Source organism: Falco biarmicus, chromosome 7 (genome assembly GCF_023638135.1).
Source record: "Falco biarmicus isolate bFalBia1 chromosome 7, bFalBia1.pri, whole genome shotgun sequence".
NCBI classification, from domain to species: domain Eukaryota; kingdom Metazoa; phylum Chordata; class Aves; order Falconiformes; family Falconidae; genus Falco; species Falco biarmicus.
Genome location: NC_079294.1, coordinates 9,192,334 through 9,214,355, shown reverse-complemented (window position 1 = coordinate 9,214,355; position 22,022 = coordinate 9,192,334). Strand labels below are relative to the sequence as shown.

General features: G+C 42.7%; 1 protein-coding gene across 9 annotated transcripts in view; it reads left to right on the top strand.

Annotated features, from left to right (window-relative positions):
- Window positions 1-22,022, top strand: part of TTLL5 (tubulin tyrosine ligase like 5) — a 133,239-nt gene that overhangs the window by 16,174 nt on the left and 95,043 nt on the right. For 8 of the 9 annotated variants that reach the window (XR_008822998.1, XR_008822999.1, XM_056346232.1 and 5 more), the window contains 4 exons: window positions 9,270-9,371; window positions 9,499-9,590; window positions 11,681-11,788; window positions 21,257-21,338. Coding sequence is in view for 7 of the 9 variants with exons in the window: in XM_056346232.1 (XP_056202207.1) it covers window positions 9,270-9,371; window positions 9,499-9,590; window positions 11,681-11,788; window positions 21,257-21,338 (384 nt within the window). In the remaining 2 variants the exon portion in view is untranslated. The remainder of the gene's footprint in view (window positions 1-9,269; window positions 9,372-9,498; window positions 9,591-11,680; window positions 11,789-21,256; window positions 21,339-22,022) is intronic. The other variant, XM_056346234.1, reaches the window with a different exon arrangement.

The window sequence follows — 22,022 nt, the reverse complement described above, 5'->3', positions numbered from 1 at the left end:
GGCGGGGCTGCCTGAGCTCACCCCCTCACCTCACATCGACCCCTCCTTCTGTAAGCCTGGCCTCCTAATTAGCCCTGGCTCCGCTGGGATATTTACCTTTTCTCTGCTGGATTCCTGTGGTTTCCAAAGAATTCAGGTGCTCGCTTGGAGCCAAGGAATTCACATTACCTCACAGGCTGCGCTTAGGCCAGAGCCGGCTGGGCCGCAGCTGCCCTGTCCCCCTGCCTGGCCAGCCTCCGCTTCAGTGGGAGCGTGACTGGCGTCTGCACCGACACTGGGCTCCGGCTGCGGCCGCTCCGGTGGGAATCGCCTCGGCAGAAGCTGCGGAGCAGTATTCTTCACTGTCTTTTTCACTAATGGACTTTTGGCGAGTGGGTAGTGTAGCGAGCCGGGAGACTTTCTGCTGCTTTCATGCTTCTTAATTAAGATAAGCAGGATCAGAGTCACTGAGGGGACAGATCTCTCTGTTTATCCATATATGTCTTTTAATAGACATTTGCTGCCTATAGAGACACCTGATTTTTAGACAATGTGGTTTTTCCTTTGAATTGTCTTCTGTAAAATGGGATCATTTGGCTTCAGCCTGCTACTGTTTGAGGGTTGCAAGGAAGCCTACTATATGTATTTTCATATATATGTAATATAAGCATTTAAAAATATTTTTTACTATATGTGTCAGGCCCCTTGATGCCCTGTATTAAATCTTGTTCCTGTGTCAGGTAGCTAGACACTTGTCTGTGGTGTAGGAGTGGCCCTTAGGGCCCTTGGACAGGGGTTTCATTTTGAATAACCTACTTCTGTTGAGCATCATCAAATCTCCTCTTTTGGTTGAAAGAGTTGTTAAAAAAAAGGAGTGGGAAAAATGGCCCCTTGAGCACTATTTGTGTACCTTGTAGGGGTGTAGTTACAATATTGACATAGCATGTCACTGTTGTCCAGTAAAAAGTGTCTTGCTGCCTTCAGCAACCTGTCTTCTTGAGGGCATGTTTTAGGAAATCCTGAAGGAAAGGTAGCTAAAGACTAACTAGCAAAATCATTTTTGATATCTTCTATAGATTCCCCCCTCCCTATCTTCCATGTACTTCAAACTACATGGCCACAGCCCGCCCCCCCAGCCCTGTCCCTGTCCTCTGAATCTGTTTGGGTAGCAGAGGGTGGTCTGCCCAGGCACAGTGGGTCTCTGGGTATAACTACATGACACTACATAGCAGACATGATTGGTGTCCTAAAGAATCAGGGAGGCTGGGCAACTCTTGGTGACAGTCTGTACTGTGAGAAACAGAACAGAAGAGGTTAACTGAATCGCAGAGTGGCTGGGATTGGAAGGGACCTCTGGAGGTCACCCAGTCTGGCCCCCCCTGCTCAAGCAGGGCCAGAGCTAGTTGCCTGGGACTGTGTCCAGACTGCTTTTGAGTATCTCCCGGAAGGAGACTTTACAACTTCTATGGGCAGCATGTGCTAGTGTTTGATCACCTTCATGGTCTTTTCTTACGCATCGCAGGTTCAAAGCACTGTTAATGGCAGTGCATAAGCTGAAAATTTACAAATCTGTGATGAGAAGATAAAAAAGGAAAATATTTTTTTTCCTGTTGCTGGAGACATCTGGTAAAACTGCTCCTGGATCTTGTTCTTTAACATAGAACTGTTTGAATAATTTTATCCAGCTTTGGTTAGAGAAACTGCCATCATAAGAGATATCACCAAAACTTTTTTTTATGTTTAGTAAATCACTTACAAGCTTTGGCTCCTATTCATGCTCAGTTGCTAACTGACATACCAGGTGGATGCTGTGGAAAATACTCATGTTGGAGATAGTGGGATTGTGATGGTTTCAAGACTTCTGTTTTCTGTCCTGTACTGCAAGGGAACTGGGTCGCAGGTGGTATTTTGGAGTCCTGACCTTGATAATGTTAAAGTGGAAGTATCTGTAGTTCTCCTCTACCAGTTCTAGTCCATAGAACAATTCCCTTAGGGCATCTTGTGTATTTTCATCCTGATTTTAACAGTAGTTCATGGGAACCAGAAAGAGAATTGAGTGGTGCAAACAACTCTCTCTGTGGCCTTAGTTTCATAAACAAATCGGCAGCTAATAGACTGTCAGTGAAGCCAAAGCCTAACATGTGTGGAGGGGAGGGAAGAGGGATGAGGGACTGAGAAAGTGACTCCAAGCTTAAAATGTGAGGAACGTGCTTATAGAAACACTACACTAGTTATTTCTAGGACATTTAAGCAGGAGCTCTGTGTGCAGTCATGGAAAAGACTATCATAATGTGTGCTTTTTCTGTAGTACTTGTTTGAGAGAAAAAGGATTAACTATTCTTTCCTTTTTCCCACTCCAGGGTCTTTTCTCTTCCTCCTTTCCCAGGCCCTGGCTAGATGTCTCAAATAAGCATACCAGAGCTACCAAGTTTCATGCAAAACCATGTAACATCTTATGTAAATATTTAATGATCCAGTTTACATATCTCCAAAATGTCTTGCATATGACAAACTTTACCTTGTGGTCAATTCGTTTCCTGAAATAATGCTGGGGATAAGTGGTGTACAACCTCTTGAGTAGTGTTCTGTTTGAATGTGTGGCAGTAAAAGGGTGAGTTGTTTGAGTTAAGGCAGTGTGGGGAACGTGTGTTAAGGGCAGATCAATGTTTGGCATGGTGTGGTGGATTTGGGGATTTCTAGAGATAAGTGTGGGCTCTGTGATGTGTTTTGTAGATTGTTAGGTCAACAGGGAAAAGTGCTGCACGTCACTTGTGGAGTAGGTGGCCTATTGAAGGTGAAGCTTAAGCTTGCCTATTAGGCTTATAGTGAACTGTTACAAGATGGGGAGGGAGGGCAGTAATCTGTTGTATCGGAATGTCAAAGGTGATTTTTTAAGAGGGGAGGTCTGAAGCATGACAGGGAGGCAGAGAGCTTGGATGCCTCTAGGTGATATACTGTTAGTCTAGAGGCTGAGAGTACTTCTGGAGTCTGAAGGGATTATTAAGGTTTTCTCCCTTGACTTTCTGTTCCTGCTGCTGCTACTGCCACTCTACTGATTGCTTTTGAATGCTCTTTGCCCCTGTCTGATCCAAGAGAAAGTATGGAGGGAAGGCAAATGTGCTGTTGTTGAAGGTGAGCTCTGTAGTGGCGTGTAGTTCCTGGTAAAGGGAACTGGTTGTTGCCTTTGTCCGAGCTGCTGTGTCCGCGTGACTTGGCTGTGACCAGCTAAGGTATGGGCAGATGTGTTGGAACAGTTGAATGTATGAGTGTAATTTCTCTATTCTAAGTTTTGAATTCAGAATGAAGGGCATCTCCTCTGTCCTGCAGAGGAAGGAGGAGCTGCAGTGAACGGGAGGAAGGCTGCCAAGGGCTGTTCACAATATGATTGCTGCTACTTCTGCCTGGGAGGCTGCGTTGCTGGCAGCAGTTTTGTGTGGAAACTGAACAGAGCACAGTCAACCTTGGTTTAACCTTTCCTATTTCCAACTGTATTTTTGGGGTAGAAGCTTTCCTGAAATACTTCTGTTTAGATGCTTTTGGAATCTAATCTATTTGATCGTGATTAGATTTGGAATCTAATCGTGTTAGTAGGTGTCCTTGATTTCCTTAATTTATCTCTTTCCTCAGATTTTAAAAGGACAAGATTCATTAGAAGGGGACTATCTTTGAGAGAATGGGAGTACAGTAAGGCCAGGGAAACAAGTGAATGAAAGTGAAGATCCAAGCAGTATGTAACATGAAGACAGGGGAAGGTGCTTCCTATGTCCTTGCTGCTATGAGCTCTATTATCCCTGTGTAATACATATCACAGAGGTGACCCAGGTTAATACTGTGTTAGGGGACCATTCCTTCTGCACCTTCTGCCTGCCTCCCCTCCACCTCTCAATTCCATTGGCAGGTGACAGAGAATTCAGTCAACACAGGAGAAATCCAAGTTTGAAAACTTGTGGTTAGAACCTGTGTTAACGGAGAAAGCAAATCTGAATTTAGACCAAAACATAGTTGATAACCTTCTAATGGTGGATACAGAACAGACATCCGTTCCTTTCTTGGTTACCTCTATGATATTTCACATTGGTAACAAGAACTGCTTGGTTTAGGTGAGTTGTGGTGAGAAGAATGCACCGAAGAGTAGGAAACCTTTTCTGAGGTGGAAAATTTCACCTGTTACTAGATATTTTTTTTCTACTTGATAAGTCCTATAGAAAAATTCTTTGGAAGAATTCAAAGCAATGTGGATCCAATTGTTTAACCATTCAGACCACACAAACTTAACTACCAGCGATATGTGGCAGTGCTAAGTGTGTTGGGTCTCTGCATTGCAAGGCCTATGGAGTAGTCTAGAACTTGGACAGGATCAGATCACAGTGGGGGAAAACAAGAGTTGTTTGAAGCCGAGCAAGGAAGAGGTGGCGTTAGTGAGCAGGAAATGGTGTTTTGAAGAGTTTCACTTGATAAAATAGTCTCCTTTGGCTGAAGATGCACCTCTGCGTGTGGACAGTCCAGCCCCCAGTTTAGGAGTACTCTTGGATTCCTGGCTGATTGCAGGTTCCCACATAGCAGCATCCACAAGTAATGCTTTGGCTAGGAAACAGTCCTATCCTGGCAGATGATGACCTGGCCTCAGTTATTTGTGCCTTCATCACTCTTTGGCTGGATTATAGCAATATGAGATACCTGGGCATGAAGCCTTTAGCGCTTGGGAAAATATCTCGTGCAGAATGTTGCAGCATGTGCTTGTGGTAAATTGTGTTAGGGAGAAAACAACAGGCTCACCCTTTATTTTCTGTGCCACCTTACCATATAGTTCCTAAATTGCTTTTAGGATCTTGGCCTTTATTTATTCTATTATGGTAAGTGGCCCGGAATCAGGAAAGAAGGGGCTCCCAAAATGAAATAATCATCTAGAAGACTGTAAGATTTTTTTTTTTCCTAGGTGTTAACCTGAGGTCAGAGTATTTTACAAGCGTTTAAGTTTTCCTACTTTCCACTCTTACTGTAAGGCTTGTTCCTATGACCTTAGGTGTCTCTCAAAATAGCCTGTAAATTTTTGTTGAAGAAAGGCATTCTGTAGCATGCAGGTCTCTTCTCTTTCCTGGGGAGAAGTAGTATGCTGGATGAGTGGCCTTGTTACTACTGTGGAAGAAAGATACAGTGAAATACAGTATGAAAAGCTGTAGAACTATATAGTACTGAAGGTAATTGTAACTGGTATTTCAGTGGTAGTAACGCTCTTCCATCCCAAGCAAGTGTGAAAAACAAGCGTAAGGGGTGTGGGCTATTGCGAGCATTGTACTTGGATCTGTCACCATTCTGACATCCAGAGGCTATTGATAGAGGCTCTAGAAATAACTTGGATTTTCCATTTGCAGACTTGAACTTAGCATGAGGCTAGTAAGACTGTCTAACCAGGTCTTGGAGGATATATAAAGCTGGGACTCAATTCTGTTGTTTAAAGCTTGGGGCTTTTTGATAGTAGATTTGAATCATTTAATGTTTTGTATTTTTTTGATGCATTGCTGAACAGGCCTGTGATATCCCTTAAGATGACAGCATCCCAGTAGAAGAAAAGGTTTATGTACTGAGAGGTGTAGAGCACATTGAAACCCTTCTGAATAATCAGTTGCCATGGAAATGTAAATTCTATGGGCATGGAGCTTAGACCACTTAATAATTAAGGATGGTCTCTGTAGAAGAAAGCTAATGAAAGCATTTGCAAAGTAAAGAAATACTGTTGCTTGGAAGTATTGTCTACATCTGCCAGGGGTTTATATCCTCATATTTCTGATTATGTGCATAATTAAAAACAATAAGAAGCTGATAGGCATGGTGAACTTAATTGCCCTGTATTTCAAAGTATTGTGGGAGCCATGACTTTGTGAAATAGCTTGCTGCTTGTGCTCAGTATCTTCCAGGATCTAGCTGAAAGTATATGATCAACAAATGTTTTCAGTACACTGCCAATAAATTATCGTTAAAGTGGAGATGATAGTCATAATTAAGAACAAAATATATAGGGCTGTTGTCACGATTTTCAAAACACAAGTGCTAAATCCAGGAAACTTATAGTTAAACTGAGAAGAAATTCAAATACTTTAAGCTGTGGAAATATGTGGAAAGGGAATCCAAACTTCCAAACTCTTTTCTGTTGCCAACTGCTCTGACTTCATATGTAGTTAAAGCTCAGAAAAATACGTTGCAAAATCTTTTTCACTTTTTTTAACCTTGCTACTTAGTTAGTTACATCATGGAGTTGGTTTTTTTTTCCTGCTCCCACCTGGGTATTTAAGGATAGCTTTAATCTGATGAGCATCTTCATGGATTTGTTGGTACAGTTCTTGTGGAGAGAGAAATATTTCTCAAAATGGCTACCAAGTGAGGGCAGTAGTGGCTCTGTTTTCACTGAAAAATGAGATTTGGGGTTTTTTTTGGCAGTTCTTTCTAAAGGAAGGATTTTTTTGTGTGTGTAACTTGTTAGATGTCCTTGTATAGTTCAGCTTCTGAACTATGGAAAATAATAGGGGAAGGATGAAGAGAGATGACTGTTCATAAAGCAAATTGGGGATGCATTCTTTTCTGGACTTTAACTTCATTGCACAGCCAGATGTCCCAAATTCCCCTCCCTCTCTCTCTTCCGTTTTTCTTGAGCATTGCTGCCCTTTTCCTTCTTTCAGGCTTCACCCAAATCTACTCGCCTCTTCTTGCAACTAACCCTGCTCTCCTTGGTACTTTCTTTCCCTCTTGCCAGAGCTTCTTAGGATAGTGTATGTCTGACTTCCCCTTTACCCTTTTTTTAATCCCCTTCATCTCTTTCGAGACATTAGCATCTTAAGCTATTGTGGTATGGGAGGATGGTCAGAGTGAAGAAGAAAGTGTGTTTTCTCTTGTTGACTTTGGTTTTGAACTAGATAGAACATGCTTGTTGTTACAAGCTGTGGTGGTTAGCAGTGGCTCGTACTGGTCATTCTGCCAACCAGATGCCCTGGATTCTGCCCTTGGTTTTTTGTTTTCTTTTTCTCTGAAGTCTGAGACCTAAAATATATTTCAAAACAGGATTTGATTACAGGCAGAATAAGAAAATGATTGCATGTGGACTGCATGGTCATTGTGGGTCCTTTCCATCTGGAACTATTCTATTATATTGTATTTAGCTTGATGGCGTGTCCTTGTCTGGATGTAAGATTTTTCAAATATCACCACAAATAGTAGTATTGTCCGCTTAATATTTGATAATTTCTAAAAGTTGTTTTGTGGCCTGCTCCTAAAACGGAGGTGCTGCCCTCTTCCTGTCCTGACTCTGCATTATAACTCTCTCCTATGTTACGGCTGCAGGAGGGTGTACCTGCATCTGATTGGAAGTTAATCTTTCTATATTTGCTCAAGTGGGTGTTCAGTCAAATCTATGAAGTGTTCTGACTTGCCGGTGGCTATGTAATTTGTGGAGCAGATCAACTAGAGTGGCTTGAGTATGCAACCAAGCAGGTAATGAGCTTTCAGCTGCTGTGCATCCTTTGATTGACAAAGGCTGATCACGCAGCTACATCTTTAGAAAGCAACTTTTGCATAAGATGTAGTTTTAAGCATCTTAAATTGGCATGGCTATCAAGAGAAACAGTCCTGCACCTTTCCTGGCTGCTGTTCCCATTCTCATGTTGACCTTTTCCTTTCCTGGAACAGGTATACGATCAGTTTCCCTGACTGCGCAGTGCAAATTGGAATGGAGGAGTAGCATGGTCAATTGTACTAACACCTGGTTGCAGGAAGCTACTTTGCTTCCCCCAGAAGCTTGTATTGTTTCAGCATTCATTCAACCTCTTCTCAAAGAGGTGTGCTATTGATAAGAGTACTGTTCAAATGGCTTCAGTGCAATTTTGCGTGTATTCCTGTGCTCATTCAGGGGCTTGTGTCCATTGTATTGTGCCACCACAAGCATTTCTGGACCCATGCAGTGAACTGATCTGATTTGATAAATAACTTAGCAAAAAAGGCTGGTTGTAGATGGCTTGCTGTGCAGGGTGCTCTTGTGCCAGTACTATGCAAGTAAGATAAAGGCAGATAGCTGAGGAAATAGAGTTAGACGTAGCTTAAGTCTGTGTGGCTGCTGAAGAGGGGGAAAGGAGGAAAAGAAAAAGCTTATCAAGTTACAACTTTGTAGCTGGATCAGGGAGCTGATCTACCTTTATCCTTATGCACCCCTTTTTACCTCTCACATCCTGTTCCCTCTGCCTCTTCCCAAGACAACACCGCCACCACCAAAATCCCTCAGACACCTTACGGACCAAAACACCGGGCTGTTTCTCAGTTGGATCAATTCTTTGATTCATTCCAACACAAACATTTGTGATGGTAGTGTATGGCTAAGGGAGTGGTGATGGGGTACGTGGTTACAGGACAAGTAATGCCTTTTAATCAGGAGGTTACCACTGTTTCCATAATAAACAGGCTGATTTAACTGTCGTATTGTTGGCTGTAACAGGGTTCATATGGAGACTAGATAAGCATGTAAGAGTGTCTTGCTCCTGATTGTGATCTTCCCTACAGTCTCTTTCCTTGTACACAATTAAGTGACGTTTTTGAGATATGGAAGGGCTTTGTAGTCCCTGAGAATGACAGCACAGTGCAGCAGATGCTGCCTTGTTGGACAAACTGATCTGGCCTGCAGGTTGTACCTGTTTTCCTGGATGCCTCTTGAGAAGGAGGATTGGCAGTTGTAGGCTGTGTAGCTGGTGGCACTAGAAATCTTTTCCCACCCTCAACCTTTCCGAAGGCATCCTTGGAGTATGTAAGAACTGAGCTGTGCTTGTATGAGACTTCAGGAAGTATTGACTGTGGTATGCATATTGTATATGATTGCTCTGAATGTGTTCCTTTCCCAGGACCGGTGGATCTTAACGTATTTGTGGTGGGTCCTATTGCGAAATCAAAGGGACTGTGACACTGATTTGTCTAAGGCAAAGTGGCCTCTTTTGCCAGAATGCCTGAGGGCCACAAATCTAAGCAGTTGAGAAAAAAAAAATGTGCCTACCATGATGTGGACACTGTTAGGCTGTGAGAACTCCCAGGAGAACAAATGGAGCTCTCTGTTCCAAGACACTGAAAAAGAGACTAAATGCACCTGGATGTGGCCCTTGAGAATAAACTATTTCTTGTGAGGAGAGGTTGCATTTGATGGAGTCTCATTACATGCATTCTCTCCTAGCTGTTATTGTTGAGTCGTCTGTGTAGTAGGTCATAATTACAAGCATGTCACTTGTCCAAGAAATACTGTGAATCTTTATCCCTCTTTACAGATTCGCAACAGTGAGGTATGACCAGGCATCCAAGAACATTAAAAACCAGTTCATGCATCTGACCAATTACAGCGTCAACAAGAAGAGTGGAGATTATGTCAGGTACTTGGCTGGAAACTGGAACTTGATCTCTAGAGGTTGGGTCAATTTACCTAAGTTGGTCTAAGGCTGGTGCAAATCTGTAGAGGTAGGCCAGTGGTGTCAACCTTCTGCTTTCATTTGTTTTTAGCTGTGATGATCCTGAAGTAGAGGATTATGGAAACAAGTGGAGCATGAGTGCAATGCTGAGGTACTTAAAACAAGAGGGGAGAGACACTGCAGGTCAGTACAGATCTTGTTGTTTTATTCCTTTGTTGGATCTTAACCATCTCACTAGCGTGAATCCTAAGAAGTCAGGGAAGAGCCCCAGTGAGTCCCATTTAGCACCAGAGCAGGGTGGAGGGAAGCATTCATTGTTCCTTACAGCTTGCTCGCTAAAGCTGTGGCTTTCATTCTCTATCCCCAGAGATGAGTCCTATCCCCAGAGATGAGGCCTACCCCTTCCCTTTTGCAAATAGTATTCTGAGACTTTCTCAGGGTGTGTTTCTTAATATTTTACCTACATTTCCCGTTTCTTAAGGTCATTCCATTCCTTCTAAAAGCTTCCCTCCCTCTACTGCTCCCATGGCCTGTTCAGTCTGATGAGTGACCAACCTCTGGAGAGCTGTGCCAGTTTGAATGACTCTTGGATGTGGTGTCATCTTTCCATGGCTCAGGTTTTTGCTGGGTGTTTTCATTTCAGTCTGTGTTCCATATAAAATAGCTCCCTCTTCCACACCTTTGCCAGGTCGGCTGGGAATAAATGCATCTGCAGAGCACAATCCAGGTATATCCTTTAAGGGATAAATTACCTGTGATACTGAGGCATCAGTAACACTACTGATAGCAGCTATGTCCATATTGCAAATGTTGCGAGGGAACACTTAGACATTGGAGGAAGGGGTTTGAATCTGGCTTTCAGATGGAGTAGACCTTTTCCCCATCATACATGTGCATGGATGTCCAGTCACATGCACCATGTGTTCTCAGTAAGCTGTGCACACGTAATTATTTATATCAACACATTTCCACACCACACGCAAACCTAAAGTATAAAACTGCACTCCTAATTATTAAGTAAACTGCTGAGCAAGGCAAGCAGGTTTCTCTAACTATCCGTTACAAGGCTTCTTGCACCTTTCTCTGATGCATCTGGTTCTGGTCATAGGGAGGCAGAATGCTGGCTGGAAAGTGTTGGCCTTGTCTGGGCTGGCAAGATTTTTGTGCTCTGGGGTGTTTATATACACTTAGATATTCCCATGCTGAGTTGCTTCCACTTAGTTTTCTTCTGGCACAGAAATTCACATCTGAATTTGCTTGCATGCTCCTCTGTAATTATTCAGGTTCCTGCATGTCATTATCTGAACATAAGAAATAGTAATTGTAGGCCTAAATCGGACTCTTTAGTCAAGTGGTTGGTACTAGATGTTCTTTGGGACAGGGATTACCAAATGTTTGTGTGGGTTTGCTGGAGGTCTTGGCTGTTTGCTTGTGCTCCCTTTGAGGGGTGAGGAAGGCTGTCCTATCATCCCTGCTAACTTTTCAGACTAGGATTCTAGTGTTTGTTCATTCCCTCCTCCTCTCACTTTATTAATTATACTTGAAAACAGAAACTAAGTGTGGTGTTCTTTCTGTTGCATGACTTGTTCCAAGCCCAGTGTAGAATCCAGGTCTACATCTAATGTGGATCTTTTCTTGCCTTTTGCTCTGTCAGCTCAGATTTGTGGTCCTGAGCTCTGTTTACAGTCTCATACAGGAGTTGGAGAGAGCTTCGTTACTGAAACTGCAGGTTATCTGTAGGTCAGCAGGACTGGAAGTTGTCACCAGTCATATCATTTTGAAATGATTTGTGAATCATGGTATGGGAACAGCTGCTTTAGAGGAAGGTGCAACATCACAGAACAGTTCTCTTAAAGTCCACAAGAAAAATTTCTGTATCTCTGTGGCTGTGGCTTATTCTCTGTAGTTTAAGGGCTTATCTCACTAACCCACTCTTGTTTAATCCTTCCTACTACTCTGAGTGGGCAATGATCAGGCTCCAGCTGACTTGTGCTGATGTGCTTGCCACATGTTTCTGCTTACTTGCACTGTACGTATACTCACTTCTGTCATTCCCATTTGTGAGTATTTTTGCACTAGGATACTTATGCATGTATCTATATGCTTATGCTTGCATGGATTTCTAAATGTCATTGCTTTATCATCCATAGGCTCTCATGTGCTTTGATTCACAAAGGTATCTGTCCATATGCATACTCTCATGCTTTTCTCGATATTGTGTGTTACTTCACAATCTACTTTTTTTTTTTTTCCTTCTTCCTCCCCCCTTGCAGCACTGATGGCCAGCGTGGAGGACCTGATTATCAAGACTGTAGTTTCTGCTGAGCTGGCCATTGCCACAGCTTGTAAAACCTTTCTTTCACATCGTGGCAGCTGCTTTGGTAAGACACTGAGGGCATCTTTGTTGATTGACTCAAGTACTGTTTGAAACTTTCAGCTTTCATAGAATCTTGGAGTGGTTTGGGTTGGAAGGGACCTTAATGATCATATAGTTCCACCCTCCCTGCCATGGGCAGGGACACCTTCCACTAGACGAGGTTGCTCAAAGCCACATCCAGCCTGCCCTTGAACACTTCCAGGGATGAGGCATCTGATGCTACAGAGAAGCATGTGCTGCCTATTGCAAGGAGGCTGGATGCTGGTTCTTTTCTCAGTATAGATCTCTGTGAGGGCAGGGGACATTGAATCTCGGTTGTCCCTCTGCCAGCGTCATTCATCAGAATGTCATGCTAGAAAATGGGATGATGAAAAGGGACTTGAAAGGGAACTGGGAAGTGCTGGGAAGTTCAAGTTACTGACCCACTAGTGCCCTTGCAAAGGATGGATGTGGATTATTAAGCATCCCTTTAGAGCACTTAATGTTATCTGTTGATCCATCTAGCCCAGTGTAGTTCTGAGTTATTGCTCTACATGCGCCTGAGGACTGGGGACGAAAGCGCAAATGCCGCGCTTGGAAGGACCGGTGGTGGTACATGCTTCTGGGCTTGTGCTTGTGCGAGAGTACCGCATGGTGGCGTCAAAGCCTGCTTCTGGCAGAAGCTTGATGCAGAGCTATGTGCTGGCAAAAGGATTTGAGAACTGGCTGGCAGCAGTTGCTGGGATGAGGTCCAGAAAGCAGTGGCTGGTACCACAGTGTGCCTTCTCCTGCTTTCCAGTGGCTGCTTCCCAATCTTTCCTAAAGAGGCCTCCTCCTGCTCTTTAGCTGCCTTTTGCTCATGTGGATATATACACGAAGATGGAGTCTCAGGGCAGGGGAAATGAGTCTAGAATTAGTCTCATTCAGCGCTTAAACTAAAGATCAAGCTTGGCTTAAGCTATCCTGTGTTTAGGTATTGGGACTTAATATTTAAACTAGCTGTGAAGGTAGGTCCATTTGTATGGCCCTTGTATTGCACTTGAAAGCTGCAGAATTATCAATACTCAACACTACCGTAAAGGCTGTCATCTTTGGATATTTGGGGTGATGAGAAAATCAAGAATCAAGTAGGAGCCATGGCTGATGTCTTGTTTAGTGACCTGCCAAACTAGCTGCCTCTCTGGCCTTAGCTTCTCCTGACTGACTCTGATGCCTTTGTTCAAAGTTGGAGAACCTTGGCATACATGGGGATTTATGAGTTCGAGAATAGTTTTAGTGAAGTAGCAGTTTATTAGATACTCTAGAAATATCAACAACTGGATTGGAAAAAAAAAAAAAAAGGCACACCAAAAACTTTTAACTGCTTTTTTTTTTGGCTTCTCCCTTTTCCTCCTTCAGTTGTGCCTCTAGATGCCTCTGAGCTGTGTATGTGGAAACTAATGTTCCTCATGTACTTTCTGCTGGGCCTGGCTCTGAGGTTATTCCACTTCCTGCTGCCTCCCCAGGGCTGCACTAACCACCCTCTCAGATGCTCCCCCACAAATAAACTGTTTTGTTCCATTTATTTCAGTGTAAACATAAATTAAGAGCTTCCCAGGAAAAAGAGCTTAAGTAGGAGCCATACTGCTTCCCTAGGGAGCCTGAGGCATTTCCAGAGTTCAATACTTTCTGCCACCTTCCCCCACAATTAAGTGATGGTCCTTGTCCCAAGGATTTGAACTGCCCGTGTTGTGCTGTATGGCTCATTTTTAATCTGTGTGTCTTGTTCTGACACTTTCTGGTTGTGCTACTTCTAACTCTGTTGTAAAAAAAGACAGGGTTTTTTTTTCTAGCTGGAAATGTTCAGAATGGCTGAATTCATAGTTGTTAACATGATGGAGAAAAATGGGAATGAAGGTTTCAAGGCAGCATGCATAGGTTCCCAAGACCCATTGTACTTTTTGTTTTTTGGTGGTGGTGTGTGGTGTTTTTTTTTTTTTTTTTTAATTCTGGGCTGTGAACAATGAAACCGCATGTGTGTCCTGAGAAACTTTTCAAATGATCACTATCTCAGATTTCACAAACCTGTATCTGAGACTCAGATATAGAGGCCTTGCTTGGAAAGCTTCTAGAAAAATGTAACTAACTTAGTGTGTATTCTACTCTGGTCTTTGTAATGCTGTTCTAGGAAGTAGAACTTCAACATAATGGCCATCTAGATAAAAATTAAATCACAAGTACTTATTTGTCTAGATTAGGTTGCCAGCTTTATTCCTCTAACAGTTTAGCGCCGTTGTGGTCCTTCATTCCTTTCCCAAGTAAATGTATTTTTGTTGTATACTTGTTTTCTGGATTTAAGGGAAGAGACTCCATTCATGGCTGCTTCATGTTTTAAAATAAGACTAGTGAAACAGTCTGTATGGTTCCATCTACCCATGCTTGACTAGAAAATGAGCGGTAGGTCAGGATGATTCTTTTTCTAATGTCAAAGTGGAGTGCTGCTGACAACTTGTGGAAAGATTGTAGTGATTCTCCTTTTGACCATGTCATGTGAGCTGCTGCATTCTAGTAATAATCAGCTCTCAGAGGATTTGGGATGCTCAGAAGTCTTGTTCCTCTGAAGTGCATTGCAGAAAGTAGTGTAAGTACTACGCGATTTGTTGCAGCCTTGTTCATGCATTGTTATTATCAATGTGATCTCAAGCCTTTATTTTGTTCTTTATGGTTAGCTAATAATTCCTCATGTAAAATTAAGCTGCAAGTAAAAATTGCCTTAACCAGGAGCTCCAGGACTCTGAACCACTGTGTTGTCCTGAAGCTGGTCACCAGCTCAGGAGTTGGTTGCCTCTGGAGCCTTATTTAAGAGAAGCTGAATTTTGCATTGACTTTGAGGGACATGACATCTCAGTGTGGGAGCAGGGGAGATGATGGGAATACATATACCTGAGCTGATTAAAGGTGGAGGAGTTCTCACTCCTGGAGTAAGCACTTCTGGGTAGGTTAAAAAAGGCAATGAGGCCTGCTGTCAGACAGTCTGAAAAACTAGCGTTGTTTAGTAGGGGATGAAATGGGTGCAGCACGTATTTTTGCCAGCATCCAGTGTAGCACCATTTTCTGTACTCACTGAAACATGAGCCTGAAGAAGCAATAGATTTATGTCCCCCTGCTTCATTTCCAGCTCTGGTCCACCCAGCCATGACACTGTTGAGCTCTTCTGCAATCAAGAAGGCAGGTTAGGATAGGATATAGTAGATGTGTTGATCCCACCAAAGCAACGAGTTTCTTACTTAGCTGCTCCTGTGTCCTAAAGCTGAATTGGTCAGGTTTATGTTTCTACTCGCATCTACATTAAGATGGTATAGAGCAAACAAACTATTGTACTACTTGAGTGGTGCTGACCTGGAGCTAAATCCTTAAAAAAAGTCTTCATTTGTATTTAATCACCAGTTCTCAACCATCTGTGGTGCTGTTCTTCATAAGCATTTAATTTTCTTAGTAGCAGCAGCTGACCTGTTTGGGGGAATGGTAGCCTTTTGTAGTATTGAACAGTGCTGGCCTGCTCCATAATGAATTTTGCAGGACACTAGGAATTTCTATGCAGAGTTGCTTGACATGAGTATAGGTGAGTCCCTACTTGGAGACTTAGGTCAGCCATACATGTACCATACACAGATCCTATATCTTTTTCTGGTATCATAGGTGACCTGTCAAGGAAAAGCAGAACAGGTATTCCCTCCGCTTATCTTTTTTTGCAAAGCTTAATCCATTCTATTTTTATACCCTTACTGTCAGGCTTTGCTTTAAAGCCAGTATGTAAAGATGCTATTTTGAATCTGAAAAAGGTTGTCCTTGGAGTCCTCTGGCACCAGATTCAGGAACCCTGTGCCTTTCAGGACAGGTCTTTTGATGCTCCAGTGTGCCCAGGTAGATTTTGTAATATAACTAGATCTTCAGAATTTAACACAACTGTCAGTTGAGCCTGAAGGGTAAAACTAGTTCAAGACATAGGTCTTCTAGTGATAGAGCCTGTAGGAGTAGGGGTCTATCGTACGCTGTTTTCCTTGCTTATCACTTGATAGTTCTGAATGGTATTTGATTGCTGATGATTTAGCACCCAGAGCTCAGCAAAAGAGTCAGGATCCCTGTTGCTGCAGGAGCTTTCTGGTTTCTTTAGGAAGCTGTTCTCAGCTTGGTAGCATCAGTTTACTTTCTCAGGGTGCTTGAGCAGATCTGGGAAGCATTAACTTTCCCCAAACCAGCCATAATGAAATGACCAGCATCGTCAATTTATCATCAGTGGACTTGTGTTATCGAGGTCTGAATCAATCATGGCTTCTCATTCCATCTTCTACTGTCATTGGTTCTTGTAGTCATGTTAAGGTCTTTAGCAGATAGATGAGAACATGGAAGTCAGGAACAGCAGTTATTCTTGTCTGCTAGTTTGCTTGGGACTGAAGTTGTTGGAGTTAGGACCTTGAAATCAGAAGTTGGGCTAATGAAGGCAGGAAACATGTTCTTTCTCCTTCACCTTATGTATCGGTGTATCTATGGAGTCAGCTGGCTTTTATTTTGATCTACCTGCTAGTCCATTTTCTTAATTTGGCCACTAAGTTTGTTGAAGAAGTAGCAGCAGCATTATCTACTCTTCTGTTCCTCAGTGGCATAAGGGAAGCTAAGTAATGGCCAAAGGTGGTTATTGGGATGTTAACCTCTTTGCTCACTATGATTTCACACACTGGGTTGAAGAGCTTTCCCCTTCATGGTTGATGATTTATTTACCCTGTAAGATTAGGATTATAAAAGTAGCCCAACTTGCACCAAGATTCCTGCTCTTTGATGTTAGCCTTGAATATGGCCTTACTAGCATTTCTGACTTCAGAGCAGAAGGGTGATTCCGAGTCTGGTATAGGTGATGAGCCTGACTGTAATCTTCTCTTCACTAAAACCAGTGGTTTATGTAGAGAAGGAGGACAATTAAGATGATGAAGGGTCTTGAGAGCAAGAATTATGAGGAGCAGCTGAGGTCACTTGGCTTGTTCAGCTTGGAGAACAGAAGGCTGAGGGGTAACCTCATTGCAGTCCACAACTTCCTCAAGGGAGCAGTGGACGGAGCTGATCCCCTCTTTCTAGTGACTACTGATAGGATATGAGGAAATGGAATGGAGCTGTGTCAGGGGAAGTTCAGATTGGACATTAGGAAAAGATGCTTCACTGAGAGGGTAGTCAGTCACTGGAACAGGTTCCTCAAGGAACTGGTCACAGCACCGACCCTGTCAGAGTTCAAGGAGTGTCTGGACAATACTCTTAGTCATATAACTTAGTTTTAGGTTGTCCTGTGAGGAGCAGGGATTTGGACTTGGTCATCCTTATGGGTCCCTTCCAACTCAAGATATTCTATGTAGGCACTCTGAAATTAATCCGCTTCTGAAAACTTTTATTTGGAATGTGCCTAGGTGTCCTTCAGGCTTCAGTAGAATGAAAAAAGGTTGAGAAGTAATCCTAGAAGCGATAGACTTTCTCTGGTTACCTATTGTGAAGAAAGTGCCTCTAAGTGATGCAATTACACATTTGGCCAAGCTAGTATGACAGACTCTGGCAGGTGCAGGCTGCATCTTATGAAGTAGGCAAGAACATCCAATGTGTGGAATAAGTCTGTCCTCTGTTGTTCGGTCCTTTTCTGTAATACCACTGAGAGAGAACTTTATTGTAACAGGGAGAGGCTTTATCTAAAAAGGAGTTAAGCTGTATTATTTGGAGTGCAATACAAATTTTTGCACGAGACTACAGCACCAGTACTTTCCCCAAAGCCTTTAGTGTCCAGAGTAGAGGCTTCGACTCTATTACTTGATATGACAGTGTGGTCTTTTGCTTATGAAAGCCTAAACAGTTATGCTGGCTTTTGTAGGGTAACAGGAATGATTTGGGACCTGACTCTGATAACCCCTCCCAAGATGTAGACCTGTTCATGTCCTCATAGCTGTCAAGATGTGGTCTACCAGAGTTGAAGCAGGTGCTGTACCATCACTAGATAAAGTGATGGAGTTAATTCACAAGATACTGTTTAGTCTCTGAAGCCTCAAGTTTGGCAGTGTGTTCAAGAAAGCAATACATCCATCGCTATACTCTTAGTTTTTCCTCTCCTGCACTGGCTGGTTGCTGCTTTGAATGAAATTGCAGCACAGTTAACTTTTCTAACTGAAGCTCCTTGGTACACCTCATCTCTAAACACAGTCTGTAGGATACCTTTAGATAAAGCACAGAAGAAGTACGAGGGCAAGATCAATTTTAGTGGCACAGGTGTAGTTCCTTGCATTAGGAATGTCTGTAAATATGCTCCTGCTTAAAATGAGACAATTGGTTGTTACTGCAAAAGTTGCATACTATGCAGCTTTTTTCGGTGTGTATGTGTCCCTTAACCTCAGGTTGCCTCCATTCAATTGCAGACCATGTACTCTGCAGTAAAGCTGCTTCTTTTTCCCCAGTGAACAAGCTGAAAACAAAGACCAGAATTACAGCAGTCCTCTAGGAATTGAGCTTATTCATTCTATGCAAAATCATGAAAACATTGTTTGTGCTACCAGGCTATCGCTTGTGACTTAGTTTCCAGACTTAGAGAATACCAAATTCTTTGGGGATAATTTCTAAAAGGGAGTGCCAGTGCAGTCTTTAACAGGAATATAAGCCAAACTTGGTTCTAGAAAACTGCACGTATTCCAAAAAGCTTGAGACTGTGTCTCTAGCCTTCCTCTTAGTCTTAAATAATTTCATTGGCAAAAGAATCTGTGTCTGATCTGTTTGCAGTTAGACTTTGGTCTGAAGCTAGCCCTTCTCTTAGGGAGGATGGGAAGCTTGGTCAGCAGTGACTTCTGTATGGGAGTCGGAGTGGAGAGGCAGGCTGTTCCTGCTGTGTGTTGGCAGCAGCTGGTACCTCCTGATACAATTCCAGTCTGTTTAACAAACTGCAAGCGTGAAATATGTCTTTCTGGATTGTAGTAGCAAGGGGAGGGGAGCAAGGGAAGGCACTGCAGAAACTTGGTATCTTAGTTTTTTCTGTTTGTGCCTTAATATTAGCAGTGCAAGGTGAGTTGTCATAAACTTAGCATTGCTACAGCTCAAGGCATGTGTTTCAGTCATTCTGTATTCTTTACCCTCTCTACAGAGGGAAATGGCAGTCATGCTTAAGCTGGTAATTGCAGAGGATATAGTTCTGATCTTGCTATGCTCATGTGACTCTGTCTTTGTGCTGCCTATGTATTTATTTTTACAAATGATAGCGGAGTTTCACAGTAGAAAGGATACTCTTCAGTGTTTAATCTAGGTAGTGCATTTTCCAAATGTGGAAGAGGGCCAAGGAGATATTTCTAGGGTAGTTGAAACCACAGGCAATTTCTCTTAACGCTTGTGCCCTGGTATCCCAGACGGACTTGACGATCCCTTTGTGCTGAGCACTGTGTGGCAAGCTGTGAGGCTTGATTCTGTTGCCAGAACGTGGTTATTGCATAGCTCCTGATGCCCTGAGGTGGGAGTGACATCTGTCTAGGGGTTGTAGGTATGACCTAGAATACAGGAGACTTGGGACATTATGCAGCAGCAGTGGAGTTTTCCTAGGAGACCCTAAGGCACTGCAGATGGCATTAGACGTCTAACAATGGAATTGATTCAACAGGGATACCCTGAAGAGTTTACTCTCCTAAGAAAACAAGGCAGACTACAAGGGAAGGGAGTGTAAAGCACTAGCAGCATGGTCAACAGGTTTCCCATGTATACTTGTAAAAGTGGATGGACTAAGTGAGTAACTGGGTGGGAAAGAGGGAGGTTTAAAGAGCAAGTGGTTTGGAAGGGAGAGAAGTGTGGGAGAGGAGGACAAAGCCAGAAGAGCCAAAATACTAGGAAAGGTCCTTTAAGGGGCAGAGGGAGGGAATGGCCAGCAGCAACAGAAGTAGCAGCTAGTCAAAACAAAATGCTCTGCTTCCTGACTGAGGCTGGGAGGTTGCAAACCAGCAGCTGCTACAGGTCTACTGGTTGCGTCTCTGCCTCGGGCATCAGCTGCCTGCCCAGTGGAGTTTGCTGTGCCTTTAAGAGTCACAAGTCTTCACCAAACCTGAGATTGTATTTTGAAATAACGTCTTAAAATAATCAGAGGTTTCTCCTGGTCAAAATGATTTGCTAATGTTTACACTTGTAATCCCCACCTCTTCCTTTTCCCTCTACCGCAGCCTTTCTAGTCTGGGGAGCAAGAGAGCCAAATGTAGACTCAGCCTCATTTCTTTGGAGTGAACCAACTCTAACTCTGTGCTGGTTTACTTACCACTTGGTGTCTGGCTACACAGTCTAGAAAAGTGAGCAGGCAATACTCACTCTGCTGCCATTTCCTCCCCTTCCAAGCCCCTTCCCCCCAGCTCATTTACTTCCCATTATAAGCTACATGAGCTTTTTGCACAGCTGCCTGCATAGGAAGATCTTGTCAAGCGCTCCAGCTCCCTGGAGCCAGCATCAACGTCAGGCAGGTGACAAAAGGCCAAGGCCAGAATTCAAGGAAAGCAGCATGGCAAAGAAATTCTCCTGTTTTCACTCCAGGCACTAGGGAACTGGTTAATTCCATGGAAATCCTTCTTCCCTGCCAATACCCTGTTCTGCGGTGTTTTAAAAAAATGTGCATGAGTTGCCCTGATGATCATTAACTGTATTTCTTAATGCTGGAAGAGAGAATTGCATTAATGCCAACTTGTGATTTATAGTCATCTTTGTGTAGCATCCTTCTTGCAACTCCTTCCAAGCTAGAGAGAACGTGTTGTATAGACTGAAATAGTAGAATCAGTCTTGGAATGGGAAGCTGGCTTCAGTCTGACCTGTGTAAAGCAGAACACATCTAGCAGATGTAATATGTTATGAATGTTTTAGAAACTAAGGAAAAAAATATTTCTGTAGTGGTTTGCTGCAAAGTGGCAAGCTGTCAGTAAGATAAAAAGAAAAAAAAGGGACATTGTCTATGTAGATGGAGCTGCTGAGGGTAAGACTTTTGTACTCCCATGGGGTTATTGCAGAAAAACATACAAGAATAATGGAAAAGAAGCTGATTTTTCTATACCTGACTGGAACAATGTATATAGAGATTAAAAAGTTAAAAGGAGAATGAAATTCTTTGGTTTCCAGCATCTAGTGGAAGAAGTAGATTGGACCTGCTATGCTTCTGTCAATTCTTTGTGAAAATAAGTAGTAGAGTTCTACGTTAACTGCAGTTGGGTCAGCAAAAGAGTTTATTTTTCTATATAATACTTTCCTAAGACTAATTTTCTGCTTCCATTTTCCCCCCACAAACAGAATATATTTAACCTTGATTCTGAGGAAGTGAAATTTCCCACTTGTGGAATGTTACTTGTTCAGCCCTAGAGAGTTTGCTGGATTTAATATAAATTATATAGCTAGAAATGACTTGACAGAGACTAATGTTGGACCTTACCTGAATGTTTAAAGGTGCAGTAAGGTAAACTTACAGTGTCTGCTGTATTTTTAGAGCTGTATGGTTTTGATGTCCTTATTGACGACACTCTCAAGCCCTGGCTGTTGGAAGTGAACCTATCCCCGTCATTGGCTTGGTAAGTGATTCCCAGTTTAATATGAGGCTGGGAGTGTTGCTAGAGATGGTTGTCCTTAAAACTTGTGGTCCTAGGAGGGCATAATTTCATGATGCCTGCGGAGTATTTGTTCCACTGCTTATTGACAGAGAGGACAGTCCTTTGCTTTTCCCTTTGCGTAAACAAACTTATTGCAGCAATAGGTTTTGAAAGAACCCAGTTGGGATTCCATTTTCTTTTTAATTCTTTTTCCTCCACAGTCCGTCATCATTGTTAACACTTCATAATCTCCCATCTTAGGCAAATTTTGAAACTCTCCAGACTATTGTGTGGGGTTTCAATCTGATTGGCTGAGCAGAAGATTTTTGGAGTCCAAGCAGAGTTCAGGCATTATGCTTAACTTAAGTACGTAGATGTATGCTTGAGCTCAAATTTTTGGTCTAGTACTATTTTTTGCTAAAATCTAAAGAGTGTTTTCTGGACTACTGTTTAGCTTTACAGGACACAGATGCACAATACACTTTTGTAATACTGTGAGTAATATTTCAGTCATGACAGTGTAGATAAGCTTTAAGTTATATGTTCCTGGAATAGCCATATCTGACCTTCCTCTTTTTTTTTTTTTTTTTTTTTTTTTTTTTTTTTTTTTCACCCCCCACCCCCCCACCCTCTCCCTGCGTCTTTATCCTGCATTGAAATATTTTC